Source organism: Lytechinus variegatus, chromosome 1, assembly GCF_018143015.1.
Source record: "Lytechinus variegatus isolate NC3 chromosome 1, Lvar_3.0, whole genome shotgun sequence".
In the NCBI taxonomy this organism is placed as follows: Eukaryota; Metazoa; Echinodermata; class Echinoidea; order Temnopleuroida; family Toxopneustidae; genus Lytechinus; species Lytechinus variegatus.
This window is the reverse complement of record NC_054740.1, coordinates 89,287,113-89,312,173: the sequence shown is the minus strand read 5'-3', so window position 1 is coordinate 89,312,173 and position 25,061 is coordinate 89,287,113. Positions and strand designations below refer to the sequence as shown.

Sequence of the window (25,061 nt, the reverse complement as noted above, 5' to 3'; positions counted from 1 at the left end):
GATAATGTAGGCATAGGCCTACATGGCTCTCTTCGTTCAACACCACCCTTTTTCCAAAGGCACCCCCCCACCCGTGGTTTAGCCGAAAGTGCGTTGGGGGGTTTTCATACGCCATTCTTTCATACGCGAATTTCCCCTAAAAACAAATACACGTATATTCTGCTAAGCACGCACGCACACTTTTCTTTCTTTCTCTCACACACCGTCTTGGGGGCTGACCGTGCAAAATCGACTATTTTTTACTTTTTTTTGAAAAAAAGGGCTTGAAGCCCGTACCCTCGGGGATTCCCTATTTGCGTATCGTATCACACCCATGACACCTCCCTTCCATTAATTTTATTTTTCTAACACTTTTAACATTATTTCTGAACACTGAAAATTCTAGGAGGAGCCTATATTTCCTTGGCGATGACAGTTCGCCTCACTTCACTACAACCAATGTGCATCGTGAAGATGACACGTTCATGGAATATGGGTATGAAGCTGCTTTAACTCTTAAGATATTTTATCAGTTTAGAAGCTAGAAGTGCCACATCATCTGCAACTTTGAAAATATTCTTGCAAGTTTTTTTTTTACGAGAACATATTGTAAAGTGATTTTACCTCGATTTGTTTGTCTGTACATTCCTTATACACAATCCATACTCCGTTTCACTACTTTGGGATAAAGTCAGATCGACACCGAGTTTACTTTAACGGTTCTGATTAAATCAAATCTCGTTTTATTTCATATTAAGTCGACTTGATTCGAAGGAGATTTTATAATTTTCATGTATGAGATAATCAATTCATCATACATTGGTAATATTGATATTAATTTTATATTTCAGTCAGTAACAGAATATTGATGCGAAAAATTCTTTTCGTTTTGTTAAGTGACAATATGTACCCTCCCTTTAAATTTTATAGAAAAGGTGACAATGAGTCACTGGGCGCTGCAACGGCTGATGCTAAAGAACTTAAAAGGATAGAGGTAGGCCTACATGAAGTCTTTATTTCACTATTTCAAAAACTCTCCGTTTAACAAAATATAAGCAACCTTTTTACTGATTGAAGATACCAAAATATAGATCTTTATTGAAATCTTATAATAGGCCCATGATAAAAATGGTATTCAACATAACATATGCCTACTACATCTAGTTTATGAAACAAAATTGAAATATTTGCCCACCTTTGGAAAAAATGGCTATTTAGAAATATTGATACCAATTACTAGAATAATGCTCTACGTTAAATGATAAAACAATGTAAGGGACCTGGAACAATGAAATATGCCAATGTGTGGCTCAGTTGGATGAGCGCAAGATTTATGTGAGCTTTTTACCCGGATAATCGAGCTGAGTAGAGTGTATAACCAATTGTCAATTAGTATTCATTAACGTTATCAGTAAACATATTCTTAAAACATGGAAAACACAAATATACAGTTATGAACATACATGGTATACAGTTCAGTTCTTATTTTCTTCAATACATTTATTTCGTCAGTCCGAAGCAGAGGAAGAATTGGATAGGTATTCTCAAGAAGCTGTAGATGCTGCACTATTGGTATGTATCCCAACATGCACCTGATGACCATGGTCCCCCAAAGCGATTATGCCTTCCGCTTGTACACATAATATATTGCCTCTTTCACAACCACATCATAATATACTTTTGTATATCACCTTTAAACGAACAGAAAACAAAAAGAAGTACCATTGTAATAAGTTCAAGTTACATTTTAGGACAAAGTATATTATCAATGTCATAAGTAGTGAACTAGCGATAAACAATTATGACAAGAAGATATACATAAAAAGATTTTTCCACATTAGCCATATTTTAGACCAGGATGAATTCAATACAGGGGGTTTGACCCCCTGTATTTAGAGCCGGATGTAAACTACAAGATCGTATATATTAGCATAAATTTCAAAAGATTAATTGTTTATAGTTTTTATCAATTAATTATGAAAATAAGTGTATGAACTTTGCCCTAAATTTGTTGTTTGTATATAGTTTTGCCTTTTAACTCGCTTTATATAGCAAGTAAAATTCAAAATTTTCGGTGAGAGTATCAAGTTTTACATTTTTAACAAAATATTATAAAAAATGCCAAGACATAATTAATTTCTTATGTATTTCATTGTTTTTGTCTCACCTGCGAAGCAGAGTGAGACTATAGGCGCCGCTTTTCCGACGGCGACGGCTTCAACCTAGTTAATAAAACTTGGCCATAAGGTTAATCAAGTATTACTAAACATCCTATTAGAGTTTCATGTCACATGACCAAGGTCAAAGGTCATTTAGGGTCAATGAACTTAGACCATGTTGGAGGAATCAACATCGAAATCTTAACCTGAGGTTAAGTTTTGGAAATGTCATCATAACTTAGAAAATATATGGACCTAGTTCATGAAACTTAGACATAAGGTTAATCAATTATCACTGAACATCCTGCATGAGTTTCACGTCACATGACCAAGGTCAAAGGTCATATAGGGTCAATGAACTTTGGCCGAATTGGGGATATCTGTTGAATTCCCATCATAACTTTGAAAGTTTATTGGTCTAGTTCATTAAACTTGGACATTAGAGTAATCAGTATCACTGAACATCCTGTGCGCATTTCAGGTCACATGACCAAGATCAAAGGTCAATGAACTTTGGCCGAATTGGGTGTATCTGTTGAATTACCGTCATAACTTTGAAAGTTTATGGATCTGATTCATGAAACTTGTACATAAGAGTAATCAAGTATCACTGAACATCCTGTTCGAGTTTAAGGTCACATGATCAGGGTCAAAGGTCATGTAAGGTCAATGAACTTTGGCCATGTTGGGGTTTTTTCTTGAATAACCATCATATCTCTGTAAGTTTATTGGTCTAGTTCATAAAAAGTGGACATAAGAGTAACCGTGTATCACTGAACATCTGGTGCGAGTTAGAGTAGTATTCAAACCAGCACTGCTGCTATATTGAACCGCGTGATGCAGGTGAGACGGCCAGAGGCGTTCCACTTGTTAGTTCTTATGTATTTCTTTTTCTCGACCATTTTTTTTTTTGCTTTTTTTCGATGAACTTTGTCGGGGACACTTTTGCGATCTTATATAGCATAAAATAAGTCCATTCAAACCAATTATTTATGATTTTCGGTTGAAAAACACAATTTGTACACAGAATCACGGTTTTTAGCAATTTTGGGTGAGACATGCACTCACAAAATGTTGCGTAATTTCGGAACCGCGTATACCCGGGTCTTAAAAGATGCGCAAGACCTGAAAATAAAAAGTCAGTTAGCGGCTCGGACAAGAAATTTCGCGCGGGGGCGTAGTGACAAAATTTGTGGGGGGGGGTCAAATTGTCTCCCAGTATAGGGCGAACAAAGGTATAGGACTGGGGCTGCCAGTCCCTATAGGCGGAGAGACTGATGTCCCGACCACAGTCATACAACTCATGTGCGCCGCCCCCATCACCAACACTGTTGAAGACTGCAGGAAAAAAATTGAAATGTAATTCTTTTAGTAATTCCACCTTTGAATTTCAATTGCTTTAGACCTAAATTACTTGAATGGTTAATTACTTATTTGCATATCAAAATTAGGAAACATTTCGGCAGATTCTAACCAGAGATTACTTTGGTTGATCATATTTTAAGTATACCAACAGATACGAAAAAAAAATAGATAGATATAAATACATAAATGAAATTCATACATACTGTGATGTGATGATAATTTTAGAGTTAGAAAAAGCAAGATTTAATAAATATCATCCACTATTATAACTGAAATTATTTGTCCAACAGACGGTAGCTGAAGAATATTTGGAGAATTTCGCTGAAACATTTGTAACAAGTATTATCAAGGTATGTACAATAATATATTAAGCAATATCTCTATTCATGTCCTAATTTAGAATCGGTAAAATAAAGTCTATACGTGATTTCAAAGCCTTGTTCACCAAACTTTATAATGTTGGGTTCCTCATTATTTTTCAGGAGGTGATTGTCCTCAATTTATTATATTAAAATAATGACAATATAGTCCTACATTCCTTTAACTCATCATTGTATATTTATAGATTTCCTTTGTTAAAATGAAAAGCTCATTTTGATTAAGGAAAATCACTCTAATAATATTACCTCAATTAAAATCATAAAGCCAAAAAAGGTGCCTTATCAAGTGCGACTACGTCATTGGCTATAATCCTGTTTCATATAAGTGCCCATGATAATAATTATCTTAAATCACTTGTTCTGATTTATTTCTGGAAGGGGCGCTTCCCTTTCAAAGTGACACTACTTTCCCACTTTCTGTTTTTTTTAAATATATTTTTAGTTTACCTGTGATGAGCTTTTTCATGTGCGTATAGAACTGATGTCAATAACACAAGTCAAATCATTGACAGGCCTACGATATTATGTGATTGTCACATATATTGCAGTCGTTCGTAATACGGGTCCCTTTCTTTGTCTGTAATTCATTCCTCTCGGGATCACAAGCAACCTTTTATTCTATTACTTATGCAGAACACCAACAAGGAAACAGACGGCGCCAATTTAGAAAAATTGAAACAAAGGTCAACCGATGAAGGATCTTTTAAAGTAAGCATCTATTTACACTCTAAAAAAATATTGGGTAAAAGTGTTCCATGAGGGTAATTATGTGTCCAACCAACATTGGGCATTTCTTTTATCCAGTGTGATGAAAGATGTGCCCTTTCTTAAGAAATTGCTTATTTTCTAACCTTACTGGACAATGTGCTTCCCGCATTGGGTAAAATACTATGGTTGAACACATAATTACCCTCCGGTTGGTAAACAGTTTTTACCCAATATTTTTGAGTGCAGTACAAATAGTCAGAATAAGACTACACCTCAGAATTGCTTATTTAATGAAAAAGAACGTTCATACTTGTTCGAAAAGAGTATCTTCTCAATAATAACTAGAGACAATTAATTCAATGTGGTATATGTTTACGTTTATATGATGTATTCTTTGTTGTGGCAACTTAAACATGATCTCATGGTCGCATGTACAGTTATTTTGTGACAATTAATGCATATATGACATGATATGATGTTAATTAATTGTATGTACTGTTGTGAAAGAAGAAATAAACAAACCATGAACAACGTGACGTAGAATTCAATTTGCACTAAAGTAAGACAGGAATGCAATGAACGTCCATGAATTCATTATCCTTAATGATTGCAAAGTCCATTTTCAGTTAAGGTGTTAACTGAACAATAATGTTAACCTTTTAAAAACAAATATCTAGCAAAAAAAATCTTGTTGGACTATGACATCTTGATCCATAAGGGTATATCAGAATGAAAGGTAATCCAAATCTCCGGGGCGAATATTCAACGATTATTAAATATTCATTTCAATTCAATTCAATTTATTTCCAAATTCATTGAAAATCACACAATGAGAACAAAATTATAAATAGGCTAAGGAAATACAAAAAACACAGAAAAAGCAAAGGAATCGACGGAACATAACCGTTTTTAGAAATAGGAGGCGGGTATGAGCAAACGGATGAGTTGTTGACGGTATCATTTTTATTCAAACTTATTACATCATTCGATAGCGTTTTTAATGATAGACGTGCATGACAAGACAAACTAGCACATCAATGATGTGGAGCTCATCCGGCATCTCGCAACACAATTTAACACAATTTTAATTTCAGCCCAGTTGACACTGTAGTGAATTATATTGGTGACATAAATTGAGGATATAGAATTGAAATTGATGAAGAAATGACATAGAAGCATTTTTTTGTGATCTATGAATAAATTTCATATGAATTAAGTATTAATTATTATCTAGTCAAAATTTCTAAACTCTGTGTAGAACCTTGGTGAACCTAATGTAGCTCTCAGATGGAACAAAAATAACCAAAATCAATCAACAAATAAGTAAGCAATTTTTGTGAGTTTTGAAAATATATGAATAAATAGCAGATTCAATGAGTTTCTAAATTCTATGTTTAAATTTTGTATCACCACCTCGAGCTATCATATAAAGCAAACAAAACTGAAATTTATCAACAAATGAACAAGAAAAAACATTTTTTTGTGATTTATGAATAAATTTTGCATAAATTAGAATAAATAATTTTCCAGACAAAATTTCAAAATTTTGTGTACAAGTTTGGTGAACCTCATGCAGCTCTACCAGATGGAAGAAAAAAATCAAAATCTGTCAACAAATAAAGAAAAGGCATTTTCTGTGATTTCTGAATAAATTTCGCATAAATTAGCATAAAAATTGTTCTAGTCAAAATTTCAAAATTCTGTGTACAAGATTGGTGAACCTCATGAAGCTCTACCAGATGGAAGCAAAAAATTCAAAATCGGTCAACAAATAAAGAAGAAGAAGCATTTTATGTTAAATTTTAAAAATATGCATAAATTAATTTCGCATAAATTAGCATAAAAATTGTTCTGGTCAAAATTTCAAAATTCTGTGTAGAAGATTGGTGAACCTCATAAAGCTCTACCAGATGGAAGAAAAAAAAATCAAAATCTGTCAACAAATAAAGAAGAGGCATTTTCTGTGATTTCTGAATAAATTTCGCATAAATTAGCATATAAATTGTTCTAGTCAAAATTTCAAAATTCTGTGTACAAGATTGGTGAACCTCATGAAGCTCTACCAGATGGAAGAAAAAAATCAAAATCGGTCAACAAATAAAGAAGAAGAAGCATTTTTTGTGAATTTTGAAAAATGCGCATAAATTAGCATATTTAATGAATTTCAAAATTCTGTGTAGAAGTTTTGAATGCCCCACCTAGTGCTATCATATAAAGGAAACAGAATTGAAATCGGACTTGAAATGGCGAAGTAGTAGCATTTTAAAATTGTGGACGGACGACAGATGACAGACGACGGACGCCACGCCACGGCATAAGCTCATCTTGCCCTTCGGGCCGGATGAGCTAAAAAAAACTATGCAAACACAATAAAAATATGCCTACGTAAATAGAAATGACAAAAGGTAAAATATACTTTAAATCACCAAAATGGATTGCAACAACATTGATATGTTATTAAAGGACAAGTCCACCCCAACGAAAACTTGACTTGAATAAAAAGAGAAAAATTCAACAAGCATAACACTGAAAATTTCATCAAAATCGGATGTAAAATAAGAAAGTTATGGCATTTTAAAGTTTCGCTTATTTTCAACAAAATAGTTATATGAACGAGCCAGGTACATCCAAATGAGAGAGTTGATGACATCACTCACTCACTATTTCTTTTGTATTTTATTATATGAAATATGAAATATTTTTATTTTCTCGTCATTGTCATGTAAAATTAAGTTTCATTCCTCCCTAAACACGTGGAATTCCATTATTTAAACATTTTGTGCTTCAGGCAAGGAGGTCCTTATTGTCAAATTCGTAAAAATTGAAATATTGTATAATTCAAACAATAAAAAACAAAAGAAATAGTGAGTGAATGACATCATCGACTCTCTCATTGGGATGTAACTGGCTCGTTCATATAACTATTTTGTTGAAAATATGCGAAACTTTGAAATGTCATTACTTTCTTATTTTACATCCGATTTTTATGAAGTTTTCAGCATTGTGCTTGTCTGATTTTCTCTAATATTGATTCAAATCAACATTTTTCTGAGGTGGACTTGACCTTTAAGTTACAGCTTATCCAAGTCTTGTTTACAATGGATTGTTCTATGCATTGATCTACCGTTCGCACGAACGAGGATTCGTCAATCAGATGCGATCTCTATCGAGGCTCGGCAGCTATTTGGCATAGAACTTCATCCCTATTTGTCGATCCATCATCGTTCGTGCAATTACGGCGAGAATATTGATCGGCCTCATTCATTGCAGCTTACAAGTTTTTTTTTTGTGTGTGTGTGTTCACGGAGACCTTTTAATCTCACTGGCCCGAATTCACAAAGGAGGTTTAAACCCCCTCGGGGTTTACACCTCCTTCGTGAAACGCAAATGAAAAACCCAGCTCGGGGTTTAAAGTAGGAGGGGATTTAAACCACCAAAAACTAGGAGCTAGGCCGGAGCTAGGTTTTTTGTGAATTCGGAACACTATCTTTGGCACAAAGCGACGACTTAGTCCAGGATAGGCCCCATAGAAAATTGACCAAACCTTGTTTTTTTTTATATATATATATATATACAATATTTTTTAATGGTTTCTTGTCAATTCGAGGGTGCTGATTACGAATCTGGATGATGCCACTCGTGTAACCTTGAGCATTTTCCGCAAATTGGCAAACTCCAATATGGCCGCCAAAATATGCAAATTACCCATGAAAATCATAAAATTGTCCGCACATTAGTTGTGAAATGCATGAATTTGTATGGCAGGAGTGAAATACATTCTTAAAAAATAATGTTTGACAAAATATTTATTTTCCTCATATTCAAAATGGCCGCCATAGGCCATTGTATACACTATCATGTACAATACGAATAGGGAAAACTAATTTTCACAAAAACTAGCACTGAACTGCAAAGATTGCGATGTATGAACGAAGTAATATAAGCAAATCATCATTACTAATGAGATATAATATTCATTATGTCAAATATGGGAACATTGCTGTATTTTGATATCTAAAATAGCCGCCACTGGCCCAAAGAATATTATGTAAAATGGCAATGGCCGGGGCCAAAGAAATGACAAGAATGAGTATTAAAATGCATATCAAGATAAACGAGTGGGATACTAACTAAAAACAATTGTAAATATGCCATTTATGTGATAAATGCTGTATTTTGAAATTCAGAATGGCCGCCATAGCCCCTATATTCATCATGTACAATGCGAATGGAGAAACTAATTTTCACACGAGTAAGAAACATAAAATCCATTGTGATATATTAGTAAAAACAAGTGGAATGCCTCTGGCCGTCTCACCTGCATCACGCGGTTCAATATAGCAGCAGTGCTCACTTTAAATACTACTCCAACTCGCACAAGATGTTCAGTGATACATGGTTACTCTTATTTCCCTTTTTTATGAACTAGACCAATAAACTTACAGAGATATGGTTATTCAACAAAAACACCCATAATGGCCAAAGTTCATCGACCTTACATGACCTTTGACCTTGATCATGTGACCTGAAACTCGAACAGGATGTTCAGTGATACTTGATTACTCTTATGTACAAGTTTCATGAATCAGATCCATAAACTTTCAAAGTTATGATGGTAATTCAACAGATACACCCAATTCGGCCAAAGTTCATTGACCTTTGACCTTGGTCATGTGACCTGAAATGCGCACAGGATGTTAAGTGATACTTGATTACTCTAATGTCCAAGTTTAATGAACTAGACCAATAAACTTTCAAAGTTATGATGGTAATTCAACAGATACCCCCGATTCGGCCAAAGTTCATTGACCCTAAATGACCTTTGACCTTAATCATGAGACCTGAAACTTGCACAAAATGTTCAGTGATGCTGGATTACTATTATGTCCAAGTTTCATGAATCAGATCCATAAACTTTCAAAGTTATGATGGGAATTCAACAGATATCCCCAATTCGGCCAAAGTTCATTGACCCTAAATGACCTTTGACCTTGGTCATGTGACGTGGAACTCATGCAGGATGTTCAGTGATACTTGATTAACCTTATGTCCAAGTTTCATGAACTAGGTCCATATATTTTCTAAGTTATGATGACATTTCAAAAACTTAACCTCACGTTAAGATTTCGATGTTGATTCCTCCAACATGGTCTAAGTTCATTGACCCTAAATGACCTTTGACCTTGGTCATGTGACATGAAACTCTAATAGGATATTTAGTAATACTTGATTAACCTTATGGCCAAGTTTTATTAACTAGGTCCATATACTTTCTAAGTTATGACGTCATTTCAAAAACTTAACCTCAGGTTAAGATTTGATGTTGACGCCGCCGCCGCCGCCGTCGGAAAAGCGGCGCCTATAGTCTCACTTTGCTTCGCAGGTGAGACAATTATCGTCTGACAACATGTTTTATAGCAAGACATATCATTTCTTTTGTCATGCGTGAGGTAAATACTGTATTATGAAATTCAAAATGGCCCATATAGGCCCTATTAGTATTATCTACAATGTGAATTGGGCCGGAATTGGGACATGTAATTTTGTAAGAATTCGGATTTGCTTGATTTTGACATCCATATAATCCTGTTGTATGAGTAAAACGTTATTTGAAAACATTTTTTTCAATCATCGCATTTCTTCCATATAGGTGAATACTGTATTTTGACATTCAAAATAACCTCTACAAGCCACTAAAATTATGTAACATGCGAACAGGGAAACTAATTTTCACTTTTCACAAGAGTGAGAATCATAAAATGCATATAACTGTGATGTACGAGTAAAGATATTGTCTTTAACATTATTTCTAACTAAATACGTCACATATTGGAAGTGGACATGGTGGAGGTAATAAATGCTGTACTTTGAAATCCAAATGGCTGCCATTGGTCCTAAAAGTATTGTGTACATTGTAACATGCATGGGACATATAATTTTGACAGAATTTAGCTTTACTTGACTCTAAATATTGCATATAATTGTGAATTGTGATGTAAGGGTGAATTATTGTCTAAAACCATAGTTTCTAACGAGATATAATAAAATGTTGTGTAATTAAGGTGATAAATGCTGCATTTTTAAAATTGAAAATGGCCACCATAGACACTTATCTTATAATATACAATTTGGGTGGAGACAAATAATGTTCACAAAAAGGGCATATGGCAGCCATTTTGAATATTGAAATACAGTATGTATCACCTAAATTGCATAAGATATGATATATTTTGTTATAAATCATGTTTTCAGACAATATTCCACTCATACATCACTATTTCACCAAGCAAGCCAAATTCTGTTGAAATGATTTGTTCACATTCATATTAATTTGTGCATAATACCGTAAGGGACTGTAGCGGCCATTTTTATTTTAAAATAACCGTAATTATCACTTAACTGGCAGAATAAATGATATACATGTATATTAATAGAAATTATGCTTTCACACAATATTTTACTCATAGATCACTATTACGTGCATTTATGGTGCTCACTCCTGTGAATATTGGTTTCCCACTTTGCATTGTACATAATACAGTAATGTCGATGGCGGCCATTTTGAAAGTCGAAATACAGTATTTAACACAAAATTGAAACCTGAATAATATATTTTGTTAGAAAATACGTTTTTAGACAGTATCCAATTAATTTATCACATATGCATTTTAGTGCTCACTCTTGTGATTTCTTTTCTCCCATAATTCTCATTGTGCATAATACGTTTAGGGCCTTTGGCAGCCATTTTGAATATCAAAATACAACATTCACCACATACATGGCATATTAATAATATATTTCGTTAATATTTATGTTTATAGTCAGTATTCCACCTGTTTAATATTCATAATAAGCATTTTAGTGATCACTCTTGTGCATTTTTTAGCCCCCATTGCCATTGTACGCAATTCTGTTTGGGCCAGTGGCGGCTATTTTAGATATAAAAATACAGCAATGTTCCCATATATGACATTATAAATGATATATCTCGTTAGTTATGATGATTTGCATATATTACTTCGTTCATACATCGCGATTTTTTGCAGTTTAGTGCTCATTTTTGTGAAAATTAGTTTTCCCTATTCATATTGTACATAATAAGGTATACAATGACCTATGGCGGCCATTTTGAATATCAGGAAAATAAATATTTTGTTAAAAATTATTTTTTCAGAGATTATTTCACTCCTGCCATACAATTTCATGCATTTCACAGCCAATGTGCGGACAATTTTATGATTTTCATGGGTAATTTGCATATTTTGGCGGCCATATTGGATTTTGCCAATTTGCGGAAAATGCTCAAGGTTACACGAGTGGCATCATTCAGATTCGTAATCAGCACCCTCGAATTGACAAGAAACCGTCAAAAAATATTGTAGATATAATAAAACAAGGTTATGACTCTTCTATCCTGGACTAACTTAAGCTCCACTGATTTCCCATCAATGTGATCTACTTTCAAATCTGCACTAAATTTCTCAAGTTGGTCAAAGCGATGAATGGCTGTCAATAAATGATTATCGATTGCCTTTCAAACAGCCTTTTGATTCAGATTTAAGGAAATCTCCGACAGTCTCTATGGCATGCAGCCTCAGCGGCAGATTTGCCTATTAACATGATTGATTATTAATCATAGCCGACACTTTGGTTCAAAGGTTGATGAAATACATTACTTTGGAGAAAATGGAACCAAAAACAGTCATTTCATCCGCTGCTTTATCATTCTACCGTATAGAATCGATACTGAAAGATTTTCCTCGATAAAAGTACAAAATGATCATACAGAACTGGTACACTCCCAGAATAAGAATGATGTTGCTTGATTAACACAAGATGAACCTAAGATGCAAAGAGCTAATTCTGAGTCAATTAACAAGTGTAATCTGTTACCTGGTTTCACGTGCAATGATCGGATACATCGGATTGTAATATCACACGATAATGTAACACACATGGGGCTATCCAATCTACAACAACGGCGTCATTTCTCACGACCATATACATTTGGCTTAACAATATCCATGTATCGCCATACCTTTCTGCATAAAACAATCCACAAATGGGTTCAAGTAAGGTTCAACATATCGATATTACATTGTAAATTTACCAAAATATGAAAGTGCAACTACTCGTCTTTATGATTATGTATTGAAAAAATCAAACAAGAAACTGTACATTGTCAAAAAAATACGTAAAAGAAAAAAATGCTTTCTATAGCTTCAGGAGTTTTGAAAATATGTAATTTACTCAGTACTCAAGGCAAATTGAAGAATGAAATGTCCATGAGAAAAAAAAAAAAAAGTTTAACCCACCAGCCCTTTTATCTACTCAGTTTAGGTGCATATAACTCTTTTGTAATTTTCAACGTCACAGATTGAGCACGAGTCCGGCTCCATTACAGAAAAGAATGTAAATCTGCTTTCTCCCGTTGACTACACATCATTATGCGTGCCCAAGGACTACTGTATCTTCGGTAACTATGGCAACCGTTTAGACGAAACCACGAAGGAGGATCGAGAGGCTGTGCTCTTAAAACGAGGGGTGTGGCCAAGCGACGAGGCGATCGAATATCAATTCTCATTCGTCGAAATGATGAAAGCCTTTGAGATTAAGAGAGAAACAGAAGCAGATTGTAACTTTACACCACTGTCAACATCGAGAAGACGCGATGTTTACAATGATGATGAAAGCGACAGTGAATTCCTTGATCAAAATGACGAGATTTTGACGATCAATTTTGAGGTTGGACCATCCACGATCAACCGCTATCCTGACAAATCATCTCATTACCCGTCAAACGACACTGTGGTAAGTACTTCCTTGTAATTACTTGTCGGTCAATGCACTTTATCTGTTCTTTAGTTTTCTGCATAAACGTTAACCTTTCATTTAAATCAGATCTTATTTTCTAAGACGGTCTTAGAAAATAAATCTGATTTGAATGAAAGGGAGAGAGGTGTGTTTCCCCAGAAGAATAAAAGATACACGGGAGATAGGAAACTATAGTTTCCAAAACACAATACAAAAACATGTAAAGTGTTGGTATTTTTATGAATGAAACAAAAACGAACGCATTATATTATGAAGCATGCAGACTTTGTCTCTTACTTTAAACCCAAATTCCAAAATTGTATTTGATTAACGTCTTTACGTATTAAAGACAGTGCTTTGTTTGTTCTTTCTATATGCTTGATATGATAGGGAAATGACATTAAAAGAGAATCTTGACAAAATAACATTCCTATCACTAGGCTGAACTGTAATTGTTTATCTTTTGAATTTTAGTTCAACTTTTGTGAGATTTTGAAGGAAACAAACTTGAAAACCTGGAACTCGTTTCCTGTTAAATAATCTCTTGTTTCTATATAGTCGAGTCTGTGTAAAATGATAATTTTGTATCAGAAACCTTGTTCATCTCATTACATAGGATGATGTCTTGGGCAATCTGGAAGAGGACGACGGAAAACATTCAACAAAACCCATACCATCGCCACCACACACTGGGAAAAAATGGGATAGGATACCTCGATCTAATTCTGCGTATGAACTATTATCAGCTCATCATCGACGGGAATGTGCCTCTCCTCCTCCTCCTCATCCCAGCCATCCCAACTCCCAGAATGAGAATATTAAAGCCTTTTATCCCACCATTGCTGGCCCAACAGAGGTACGTCCCCATATGATGATGAGGCAAACTAGAAGGGATAGTAGGGATCGAAAGAGATACGAGTCCAGACCAGGTTGTCCTCATCAGTGGCGGTATAGGAGGTACCATGAGGTAAATCATTAATTATATGGGGTAAATTATCTTATCGTACAATGTGATCAAGTATGCAAGGAAATATATATACTTACACCATGAAAAGACATGCAAATAGACGGCGGGTTTGATGTGTAAGTATAGAAGGAAGAAACCTTGAACTGTTTTAATGTGAGAAGTATGTCACAGGCCTACAAGGAGTCTTCACTGGATAATGAAGAGTGAATTAATGTCTGCAGAGGTCTGTTTCTCAAATTAGGATGAGTTGTTATGCGACTAGTGGCAGTCATTTAGGCATGGAATTGTCCAATCACTTTTTAGGACATTCTCGGTTTAACATCAAACCTCTAATCTTTAATAATGATACTCATATTTTGATTCTTACAGAGTACAGCCCAATCTAACTACCGAGTACCTCCGCCTCACTACTCTAATTCTAGTTATAGAAGTGGACAGCGGTTTGTAGGTGGATACGATCGAAGAAATGTAAGTGCAACCACAGCAAAATCAGTTAATGTCTATAGTCACTGATGGGTAATTCTGATAGTGAATAAGAAAGAAAAGTAACAATCTTAATTAATACACTATTGAACATTTTTTTTATCAGGGCTGTTTCCATGGACACTGGGAGAAAAAAGTGTCATTTGACGGCTCCACTCCCCCCACACACACCAACTCGTTATGTATGGAAAAGGAACCTATGAATGATACGAAATCACGAAATCATAACAAAATAACTTTATTTGATGGCATTCCACTAGGCATGAGCGATCACTATATGGTGATCTGCTCACTAGGAAAGCACAAATCTCCATCTGTGTGTCATAAATATTGTGTATTCAAGAAATCTAAAGAAAATGAATACAAGCGATTTTAAGAACGATTTAAGCGATGTATGTTGGCAAGATGTTCTTTCTGAAACAGACGCTATTATTGCCTATGAAATTTGGTCCAGTAAATTTTGTGAATAAACACGCACCTCTTAGGAAAAAAAGAGTGCGACAAAAAGAAACTCCACGGATAAATAGTGACATATTGACCAAGATAAAGGAAAGGAACCAAATTAAAATCCGTGCTAAATCTTCGAAATCTGACAGTGACTGGATATTATACAGAAAACTTAGAAATACTGTTACAGATGTGATACGAAAGGCAAAAAAACAATATATTTCAGATATAACAAAGGGAATTGTTGTGCTATGTGGAAATATTTACGATGTATGCTTCCTAATAAAAAACACAGACGTTAATTAAAAAACTGCCTTTTAATGGTAAAGATATTTTGGGATCTTAGGAAATTGCCACACGCTTAGATGATCACTTCGTTGACCTGGCAGCTAAACGCAAAGAAAGGTTTACCTTTGAAGACAATATGGATCAATACTTAAACAGAGTATCAACCACTTTTAGCTTTAAGCCGATCTCAAGTCGAGATATTAAAAATGCATCAAGTAATCGCAGGTAATAAGGCCACTGGTCTGGATCAAATTCCAGCACATGTAATCAAAGAAGTTATTGACTACATCATTACGCCATTGACACACATTGTCAACGCTTCACTGTCCACAGGGAGGATTCCTGATGCATGGAAAAGGGCTCGTGTAACGCCAATCTTTAAAAGTGGTGACAATATTAATCCGTCAAACTATAGACCAATCTCAGTACTCCCGGTTTTGTCTAAAGTCTCAGAAAAGATTGTGTTTAATCAAGTGTTTAACTACCTGTCAAGCAATTGCTTGAGCCATGCCAGCATGGTTTTCGTCCAGGCCACTCAACAACCACTGCCTTGTTAAATATTTCTGATGATTTTGCTAACGAAATTGATCAAGGTTACGTTATTGGTATGGTCTCTATAGACCAGGAGAAGGCATTTGATTTAATATCGTCTGAATTACTGTTAAAGAAATTATCTTACTTTGAATTTGATCAGGATGCAGTAAAATGGTTTCGCAATTATTTTCATGGTAGGCAGCAATCAACGGTTGTCAATGGTATATGTCAGATTTTCGTACTGTTGAAAGTGGAGTGAATCAGGGGAGTATCCTAGGCCCCCTCCTCTTTATAATCACTTTAAATGATTTGGTCAGATCTGTAGAACAATGCCCCCTCTCTTTATATGCAGACGATACATGCATTTACTTTGCATCTAAAGAGTCCCAAAATTTAGAAATGACTTTTAACAGAGATTTAAAGTTAATTTCTAAATGGTTTTCTAATTTATGTTATTAGGACCTAGAGCAAAGCTCCGTCTATTTGATAATATAAAATACAAATGCAAAACTATGAATTACAAAGGGTAAGCCAGTGTAAATATCTTGGTGTAATAATAGACAGCTCTCTAACCTGGACCCCCCCTCCCAAATTGACAGTGTTCGGACTGCAGCGACTGATAAAGGCCCTATCTCACCAACGGAGACGTCGCCGCGACAGTCTCCAACTTATCAGTCGCTGCAGTCGCGGAGACGTCTCGGAGACAAAAATGGCTTGCGCTCTCACCAAGGAGACGTCTCGATGGAACGTTTGAAAGATCATACACCTGACTTGGAGCAGGAGGAGGGATATCAGCACGCGTTCAGTCACGTGGTTTCTGAAGTGGGTCAAACAGTGTGAAGAAGTGTCGCGGAGACGTCTCCACAATGTATTATAATTTTTTTTGGTCTCCAGCAGGTCTTCGCGATGTCTCTGAGACGTCTCTGAGACATCGCGGAGACATCGCGGCGACGTCTCAGCAGTCGCGGATATCATTTAGTCTCCGAGACGTCGCAGCAACTGATGGAGACTTCTCGGAGACGTTGCGGAGACTAGAAACAGTCTCCAAAAATATTAAAGGAGAAATGTATTGATTATGAATGTGGTCTTATTATATATCAATGGAAAGGTAATGATGTGGGGATTATCAGTGGGTCATTCAAAAATACCGAAAATAATACAAGAGGTGAAAATCGCCGATTAAAAAACGCTAAAATGCCTCTCCGAAATATGCCTCGCATCGGTCTCTGAATTGACTGGAATTTGATGACGTCACTGTCTGTACAAGAGGCGTGATTGGCTCTCCCACGTGAAGCTCCACTTGCATGCAAAACCTGTCGCGTTGGTACGTTTTCTCCACACTGTCACTGAATACTTCGATCCCGAAATGAAAGAAAACCCAGAATTTTATCTAGATTTGGATTTAAAAGTTGATGATTTTAAAGATGAAGAGAATGATGATGAAGTGAACAACAAAGTGACGTCGTTGGAGGTAAATTGGGGGAATTACGCCGATGCTGATGATCATGAAAATTCAACTTGCATGACGATCACAAGTCATGTACATGCCGATTCGCTACCAACTCATGCAGCTGCTGCTACAAGTGCTAGCCACACTGCGCGGGCCAAATTAAATCAATGAAAATGAATAACCACATCCAGACAGAGTCTATTATAAGAAGGAAAATAATGATATAACTGTACTTACAAACAAGTGAATAATCCGAACCTGAAGGCAAATCAACTCAACGAATAGCAGCAGACGATATGCACCGACGATAAACTTCATGTAGCTGGGATAGATTGTCACTCGTTCTGTTAGATGTAATTTTTATCTCATTAATTTGACAAAATTACGAAACTCGGGGAATTATTTATCTATATAAAAATATAGTAACATCTCTTATTATTTTTTTAATTACGAAAAAACCTTTTTGAAGGAAAACGTTGAGGTAAACTAAAATTACATGTAAAACATGTGTAGCTTGTATGTCATTGCAAACAAACCATCTCGAACATGCACGGTACCGGTATTCCTTCCTTGCTCGCCTTGCTGATTGAGAGCTGTGCAACACGTGCATAGATCTATTCTCTCAGTCAAGGCGAGCAAACAATACGGTATGTGTTGTTGTGATGGTTTGTTTACGATCACATATGCTACGCAATGATGGGGATGATCTTTTACATCTAATTTTAATTTACCTCAACGTTTTCCTTCAAAAAAGGTTTTATCGTAATTTAAAAAATGATAAGAGATGTTACTATATTTTTATATAGATAAATAATTCCCCGAGTTTCGTAATTTTGTCAAATTAATGAGATTAAAGTTACATCTAACAGAACGAGTGACGATCTATCCCAGCCACATGAAGTTTATCGTCGGTGCATATGCCATATCGTCTGCTGCTATTCGTTGAGTTGATTTGCCTTCAGGTTCGGATTATTCACCTGTTTGTAAGTACAGTTATATCCTTATTTTCCTTCTTATGATAGACTCTGTCTGGATGTGGTTATTCATTTTCATGAATTCAATTTTGCCCGCGCTGTGTAGCTAGCACTTCCAGCTGCATGAATTGGTAGCGAATCGGCATGTACATGACTTGTGATCGTGTTGCAAGTTGAATTTTCATCATCATCATCATCATCGGCGTAATTCCCCCAATTTACCTCCAACTACGTCACTTTGTTGTTCACTTCATCATCATTCTGTTCATCTCAAAATCATCAATTTGAAAATCCAAATCTAGAAAAAATTCTGGGTTTTCTTTCATTTCGGGATCGAAGTATTCAGTGACAATGTGGAGAAAACGTACCCTCGCAACAGGTTTTGCATGCAAGTGGAGCTTCACGTGGGAGAGCCAATCACGCCTCTCGTACAGACAGTGACGTCATAAAAAAATCCCCAATTTCGCGGACGTAATTCTGCGTGTTTGAAGCATTCAGAGAGAGAACTTTAAACTATCAATTAACTGAGTTTCATCGGTCTCCATGATAAATGATGTACACCATCGTGTTCTCCTTATTTTCTCCTTTATTTTGATATATGATTTTCCATTTTTACGATTTTCAATATATTTCTACTTTAAACATGTTTAATCTTCTTGCGACTGCTCGGAGACTGTAATTTTCATGAGACGTCCCAGAGATGTCGCGGAGACGTCTCTGCAACTAGCAAAATTTGTAGTCGCGAACTAGTCGCGAACTAGTTTCAAGCCCAGTGAGATAACCCCGTAAGTTGTAGACTTTCGCGGCGACGTCTCCGTTGGTGAGATAGGGCCTTTAGTTCTACAAACCCAGTGACGATATTCCAGAATGACGGTGCAAAACAGCCGTGTGAATGCTTTGACCGCCAAAACGTAATTCTGGGGGCGGGGTTTACGGTGAACTTTCAACCACTTCCGCAGAAAAACCCGCTATTTTCTGCTCTGTGTTGGCAAATTTTAGCGAAGCACGAGGAATTGACGGGGTACCAAAAATAAGCCACACCTCTTCTTATCGGTGCGAAACGTCAAGCCGCATCCCGAATCCTCCTAACCGTATGAACGGAAGATTAGATAGTATCATTACAATTCGGCATTGCAATTAAGCATTCAACTGACCAAAATGCGAGCGTGTGAAACCCCTCATAATGACGTTTGTAATGCTGAAAATATCTTGTTCAATGTTTCCCAATTTCAGAGTTACCATCAAAACCATGAACAATATTACAACCATCAAGAATCTCCACCGATTGAAAGGAACCATCAGGTACGACCGCGTCCTTCTCGGATTCATTACAACCCTAGCCGCCAATCAGCCGCGCACTACGACCCAACTCCTTCAACATACAGACAAAGGGATAGATGGGATACATCCATCTGTCAACATGGTCAACTGCATATATACCAACAAGAATGGGACAGATCTGTGCATCCTCATGATCACTTTCAACCATCGTATGAACCCAATTTCCACCGTCACCACAATTTTCGCGATAGTATAAACAGACAACAGAGATAATACTAACTGATCGGCAAATTTTTAGTTTGCTATCATGACTTATTCTGTACTACAAACCCCTTCAAAAAAACAAACACCAAACAAACAATATGATGCAAAGTATGGCGGACTGACAGTGCATTTAATTTTGTGTACATGTTATGAGATTTTTAATGAAGAGGAGAAGGTCCAAGAAAATAATTTCTCTCCATTAACTTGAGTCAGAAGAAGGGTGCTGCTGTAAACAGTTGTGATTAAAGGGAATATGTGTTTCTAAAAATAAAAAAGTATTAGCATGAGACTTTGTACTTGATGCGATGGCCCTGACAAATGTACAAGAAAGTTGAGCGATTGGGCGGGATTATCTACAATGCTTAATTAATAGAAGCAATACAATGTGAATAGAGGTGGAGAGAGTTCAGATATGGTATAAACGGATTTTTTGTTTGAAGCAAACAAACTTGTAATAATTTGATTTTATGTATACACATGCACACACCCACACACACACCCTCACACATTATATTTGATTTGATTTGTTTATTTCCACATTCCGATAAAAAAGTATTTACAAATGTAATCAAGTTTTTTCTCAGCATAACAAACATAACAATAAGCAAATTACGTAATGAATAACATATGCATACATTTTAACAATCCAATTGAAAGAAATATTTATGTAGATATAATTTATGTATATCTGGTGTCGTGTCTCCTTATACCATAGGCGTGGCCCACATCAAATTTGTAGCTATAGTAACATAACAATATTTAAAACTATTTAAACTAACTTAAATCTAACCAATGAAGTTAAAGAAAATAGGAGAGCCCAACTAAAATATAGTAATCCAATTCATAATATAAACCAATGAGGAATAAGATGAAGGTGATCAGATGTCTGTGTGATTATGTAATAATGGCAATAAAAAACTAAGGAGTCAGGTGAGGAATGGAATGAGTGGAACACCTGGGAAGTGTTTCATCAACAAGTCTTTATCCGACAGTTGTCAGATCTGACATCTTTCCCTGCATGTTGATTGGCTGAAAGGCACTGTTTCTATGGTAACTGTCGGATAAAACGTCCGACAAGTCCTTTCATGAAACGCTCCCCAGAATAGAGAAGGAATGAAAATGACAAAAGAGAATCAGAGGGAAAAAAAATCCAATGTGGAGAGGATGAATGAACACTGAATATAATTAAACTCAAATAACATAAGTTCAGACTGCAAGGGCAATGTTGTAAAGAAATGCAAATGAACTCAAGTCTAGACGGAACAGATATGTAAAACAGCTGAAGAAAACACAAAGTAAAGAAAACAAACAAAATAGGAAACGACTTGAGGCCTGGTCACAACGCCCAAGCGTTGTTGGAGCGGTCATGGAGCGGTAGGGATAGAGGGTCGAATTTCGCTCACAAAGTTGGGGAAAAATTCGAAAACAAAAACAACAAGGCAAACGCCAAGCGTTGTCTCGCCTGCATATTGCAGTCATGAAGAGACTGCATGTCAAAACTATAGGTCATGTCATTAGTGGAACAAACAGATTAGGTCATGCCATTAGTGGAACAAACAGATGCAAAGAGCATACGAACATACAGTACCAGTCAGATATCTTTAATACCTGTTTCGAAGCTATAGAAAGTTATTGTGTGTACAACACAGCACAGTGCCAGTCATGGAAAGTTCACTGACCTTTGACCTTAAATTCAACTCACATTCTAACTTGACCTGCACCTTCAAAAGATGTACCTCTTGTATGAATTTGGCACTCCTACCTCGAAGATATAGAAAGTTATTGTGTTTACAGCACAGCACAGTGCCAGTCATGGAAAGTTCATTGACCTTTGACCTTATTCAAATTCTGCTCATATTTGAACTTGACCGGCACCTTCAAGAGATGGACCTCTGGTATGAATTTGGTGATCCCATCTCGAAGCTGTAGAAAGTTATTTGGTGTACAACACATTGTGCCAGTCATGGAAAGTTCATTGACTTTGACCTTATTCAAATTCGACTCATATTCGAATTGACCTGTGCCTTCAGGAGATGGACCTCTGGTATGAATTTGGTGATCCTACCTCGAAGCTATAGTAATTGGGTGTATAACACAATTGTGTCAGTCATGGAAAGTTCATTGACCTTATTCAAATTCGACTCATATTCGAACTTGACCTGTGCCTTCAGGAGATGGACCTCTGGTATGAATTTGATGATCCCACCTCGAAGCTATAGAAAGTTATTGGGTGTACAACACAATTGATGACGACGACGACGCCGGAAATAGTGATACCTATGTCTCACTCCGCTACACAGGCGAGACAAAAACAATCGAAATCGAAAATGGTGAACGGTAGCGAGCGGTGATGATTTTTTCTCTCCGCTCCACGACCGCTCCAACAACGCTCGGGCGGTGTGACCAGCCAAAAACAACCATCCTACATTAGAATCAAGTAAAAGGAATAGTTTGACACCACGTCTTAAAGCAGTGTCGGTCACACCACCCGAGCGTAGTTCTGCGAGTCGTGTTCGCACTCCATGGCTTCGCTATCGTTCAAACCGCTAGCGAATGTGTTTTGAAGGCAAGAAAATGGTATGGTTTAAGCACAATCAATGTTATGCATATAATACGAAATAAAGCAATTTGCTAAAGGCATGGTCACACCGCCCGAGTGTTGTTGGAGCGGTCGTGGAGCGGAGAGAAAAAAAATCATCACCGCTCGCTACCGTTCACCATTTTCGATTTTTTCCCCAATTTTGTGAGCGAAATTCGACCCTTTCTCCGTACCTCTCCACATTTTCTAGCATTTTTTGTGCTTTAATATTCATGCATCTGACCGGCTCCGATGCATAAAATATAGCAATTGCTTTTGCTTAGCATTTGCTTGATTCCTTAAAACTGAGCGAGCATTAAATAACTAGTAAGATCGAGCGATTGCAAACTGCCCCGGCTAACTGCGCCTGCTAAAATTTGCTTGACGGTTAATAGCTATTGCTATTAACAGTCTTAACTATTTCATCGTTAAAAAAATCTGTAGGGATCTGCTTTTTTTTTCTAACAATATTTGATTACTTCGCAGAAATTGGGGGAATGGGCCGGGGGTCTATCAAGTCAACGGCATTAAAGAAATGGGTCCTTTCGTCCGCCTAGGACCAATTCACTCTTTTCCCGGACTCCTTTTTTGTTTATATTACGTAACGTCTCAGAAAGTCGCCTTTGTAAGAGTTTTTTTGGCAATGCGAGGTGATAGACAATTTCCAACGCATAACACTCACTATATCTCAAATAAGTAGGCTCAGCTCTTGGGTACCTTGATGTCTTCGATAACTAGGCGATAACATCGTTTACCTCCAACACTACTGGAACAAAATGGCGCTTTGAATTAAATTCATATATTGGATGATTCAGTGCTAGAGAGAGGAGAGCAGAGGTGATCAAAATGAATCGAGATGTGAGTATATTTTGTTTAAGGTTTGAAGGTTTGCACGGTGGTATACAATCGCGGAAGTGACTTACGGTTACGATACACCATGTGTACATGACAATCCGGGAAGGACTGAGATAAAAGTGGATAGAAATATGAAAAGACGAAAAAAGTGGAGGTTTGGGAGTTGAGTATTATATATTATAACATACTTCTTGTTGTTTGAATGATTTTTCCCAATTACTTTACATATTTGACAATTGGATCAACTTGACTGAACCATATAGTATTAAAACAATGCTAATTCCATAGTTCAGGGAGGAATTAATCTTTGTTTAATGTAACAATGAGAAAAAAATTGAATATTTCATATTTTTATAATGAAAGAAAAAGTGACTTCATCGGTCTCCTCATTTGCATAGCGACCAGGATGTGCATATAACTGTTTTGTGAAATGAAGCGAAACTTTGAAATGTCACCACTTTCTTATTTTACATCCAATTTTAATGAAATGTTCAGTATTATGCTTGTTGGATTTTTCCTCTTTTTTTATTCAAATTAACTTTTGGTTGGGGTGGACTTGTCCATTAACAAATGAACTGTGAATGGTAAAGTACATGTAAGAATTGTTGGGAAATTGTCCTTTTCATTTGTAGCTACATCATTCCATTTGATGCTGAGTCAATAAGGGACCCATATTGTTCGTTAATTACAAGAAGTTTCAGAAAATGGTTGTGTGGAAAATCTTTAGCATAAAGTATAAATCTGTTCTAATTTTCTTTCATTGCGTCTTGTAAATTTGTATTCCATTGACGTAAATGAAATACCATCTAGACATTGTTTTTTCGTAATTCGTGAAAATACTTCTTAAAACATTGAAATATGCTTTAAAATATGTAATTCATTCGGTCATTTCACGTTCACAGAGGATTTCCTATTACTATGACCAAGAAAGGTCTGGAAATCCAGTCTTCACAGTTCAAAATGATGTCGGCCGTCATAGAACCAGGCACAACCGGCACTCATCAAGACCGAATCATGACTGGGAAGAACCAACATATCACGCCAATTGGAAGTTTAATAGAAATTCTTCTGAATCTGATCGACGACATTCAGAATTGAGATTAAACGCAAACAAAAACAAATTTGGTTCTTCTCATGAAACAAATTTCAGAGAGAATTCATCTAAGAGACACGGTCAGATGAGACCTCCAAATCTAACCGATTTTAAGCAACACTCGATGGAACAAGCACTTCATAATTTCCCGGAGATGACCTATATGGAAGGGAATGAAACAAACAGAAGTCGGAAAATTGCAATTTGTTCAGTAATTGTTCTCATTGTTCTCTCAATGTTAATCATCCTTGGAGCCGGTATTTATGTCATCATTTCATTCTTAGGTGAGTATTTACCCCTCATGTCCCCAAGGGGGCTTGAGGGGCATCTTTTTCTTTTGGTTTTTCTACACTTATTTCCTTGATGAGTTTCGATACCAATAACTGCGTGGATCTTAGTCTAGTCTATTACGTGTTTTTTTTAAATATATTTTCAAATGACA

The 25,061-nt window shown here is 36.2% G+C and overlaps 2 protein-coding genes across 27 annotated transcripts in view; both read left to right on the top strand.

Annotated features, from left to right (window-relative positions):
- Window positions 1-291: 291 nt before the first annotated feature.
- On the top strand, window positions 292-20,906 carry LOC121427729. Of its 2 annotated transcripts, XM_041624278.1 has the most exons (9): window positions 292-475; window positions 910-973; window positions 1,492-1,551; window positions 3,794-3,853; window positions 4,517-4,591; window positions 12,968-13,402; window positions 14,022-14,372; window positions 14,742-14,840; window positions 19,782-20,906. In XM_041624278.1, exons 1-9 carry the CDS (start codon window positions 465-467, stop codon window positions 20,100-20,102), a joined length of 1,476 nt encoding a protein of 491 aa, XP_041480212.1. In that variant the 5' UTR covers window positions 292-464; the 3' UTR covers window positions 20,103-20,906. The 2 variants fall into 2 exon arrangements, with proteins under 2 accessions (XP_041480212.1, XP_041480205.1); XM_041624271.1 differs by having other exon boundaries at window positions 292-973.
- Window positions 20,907-23,323: 2,417 nt separating this feature from the next.
- The window catches only part of LOC121427594, a 157,796-nt gene continuing 156,058 nt past the window's right edge, over window positions 23,324-25,061 (top strand). For 17 of the 25 annotated variants that reach the window (XM_041624165.1, XM_041624219.1, XM_041624187.1 and 14 more), the window contains exons 1-2: window positions 23,325-23,529; window positions 24,429-24,903. In XM_041624165.1, the coding sequence (XP_041480099.1) occupies window positions 23,518-23,529; window positions 24,429-24,903 (487 nt within the window). In that variant the 5' untranslated portion in view covers window positions 23,325-23,517. Of the gene's footprint in view, window positions 23,530-24,428; window positions 24,904-25,061 lie in introns of all 25 variants that reach the window. The other 8 variants (XM_041624179.1, XM_041624242.1, XM_041624234.1 and 5 more) reach the window with 3 other exon arrangements.

Excerpts from the sequence above, each read along its gene's own strand:
- LOC121427729 (XM_041624271.1), top strand. The coding sequence starts at position 848 with ATGCGAAAAATTCTTTTCGTTTTGTTAAGTGACAATATGTACCCTCCC. Across the intron at positions 974-1,491 it reads AAGAACTTAAAAGGATAGAG|TCCGAAGCAGAGGAAGAATT; the intron begins GTAGGCCTACAT and ends TTATTTCGTCAG. Across the intron at positions 14,373-14,741 it reads GGTATAGGAGGTACCATGAG|AGTACAGCCCAATCTAACTA; the intron begins GTAAATCATTAA and ends TGATTCTTACAG.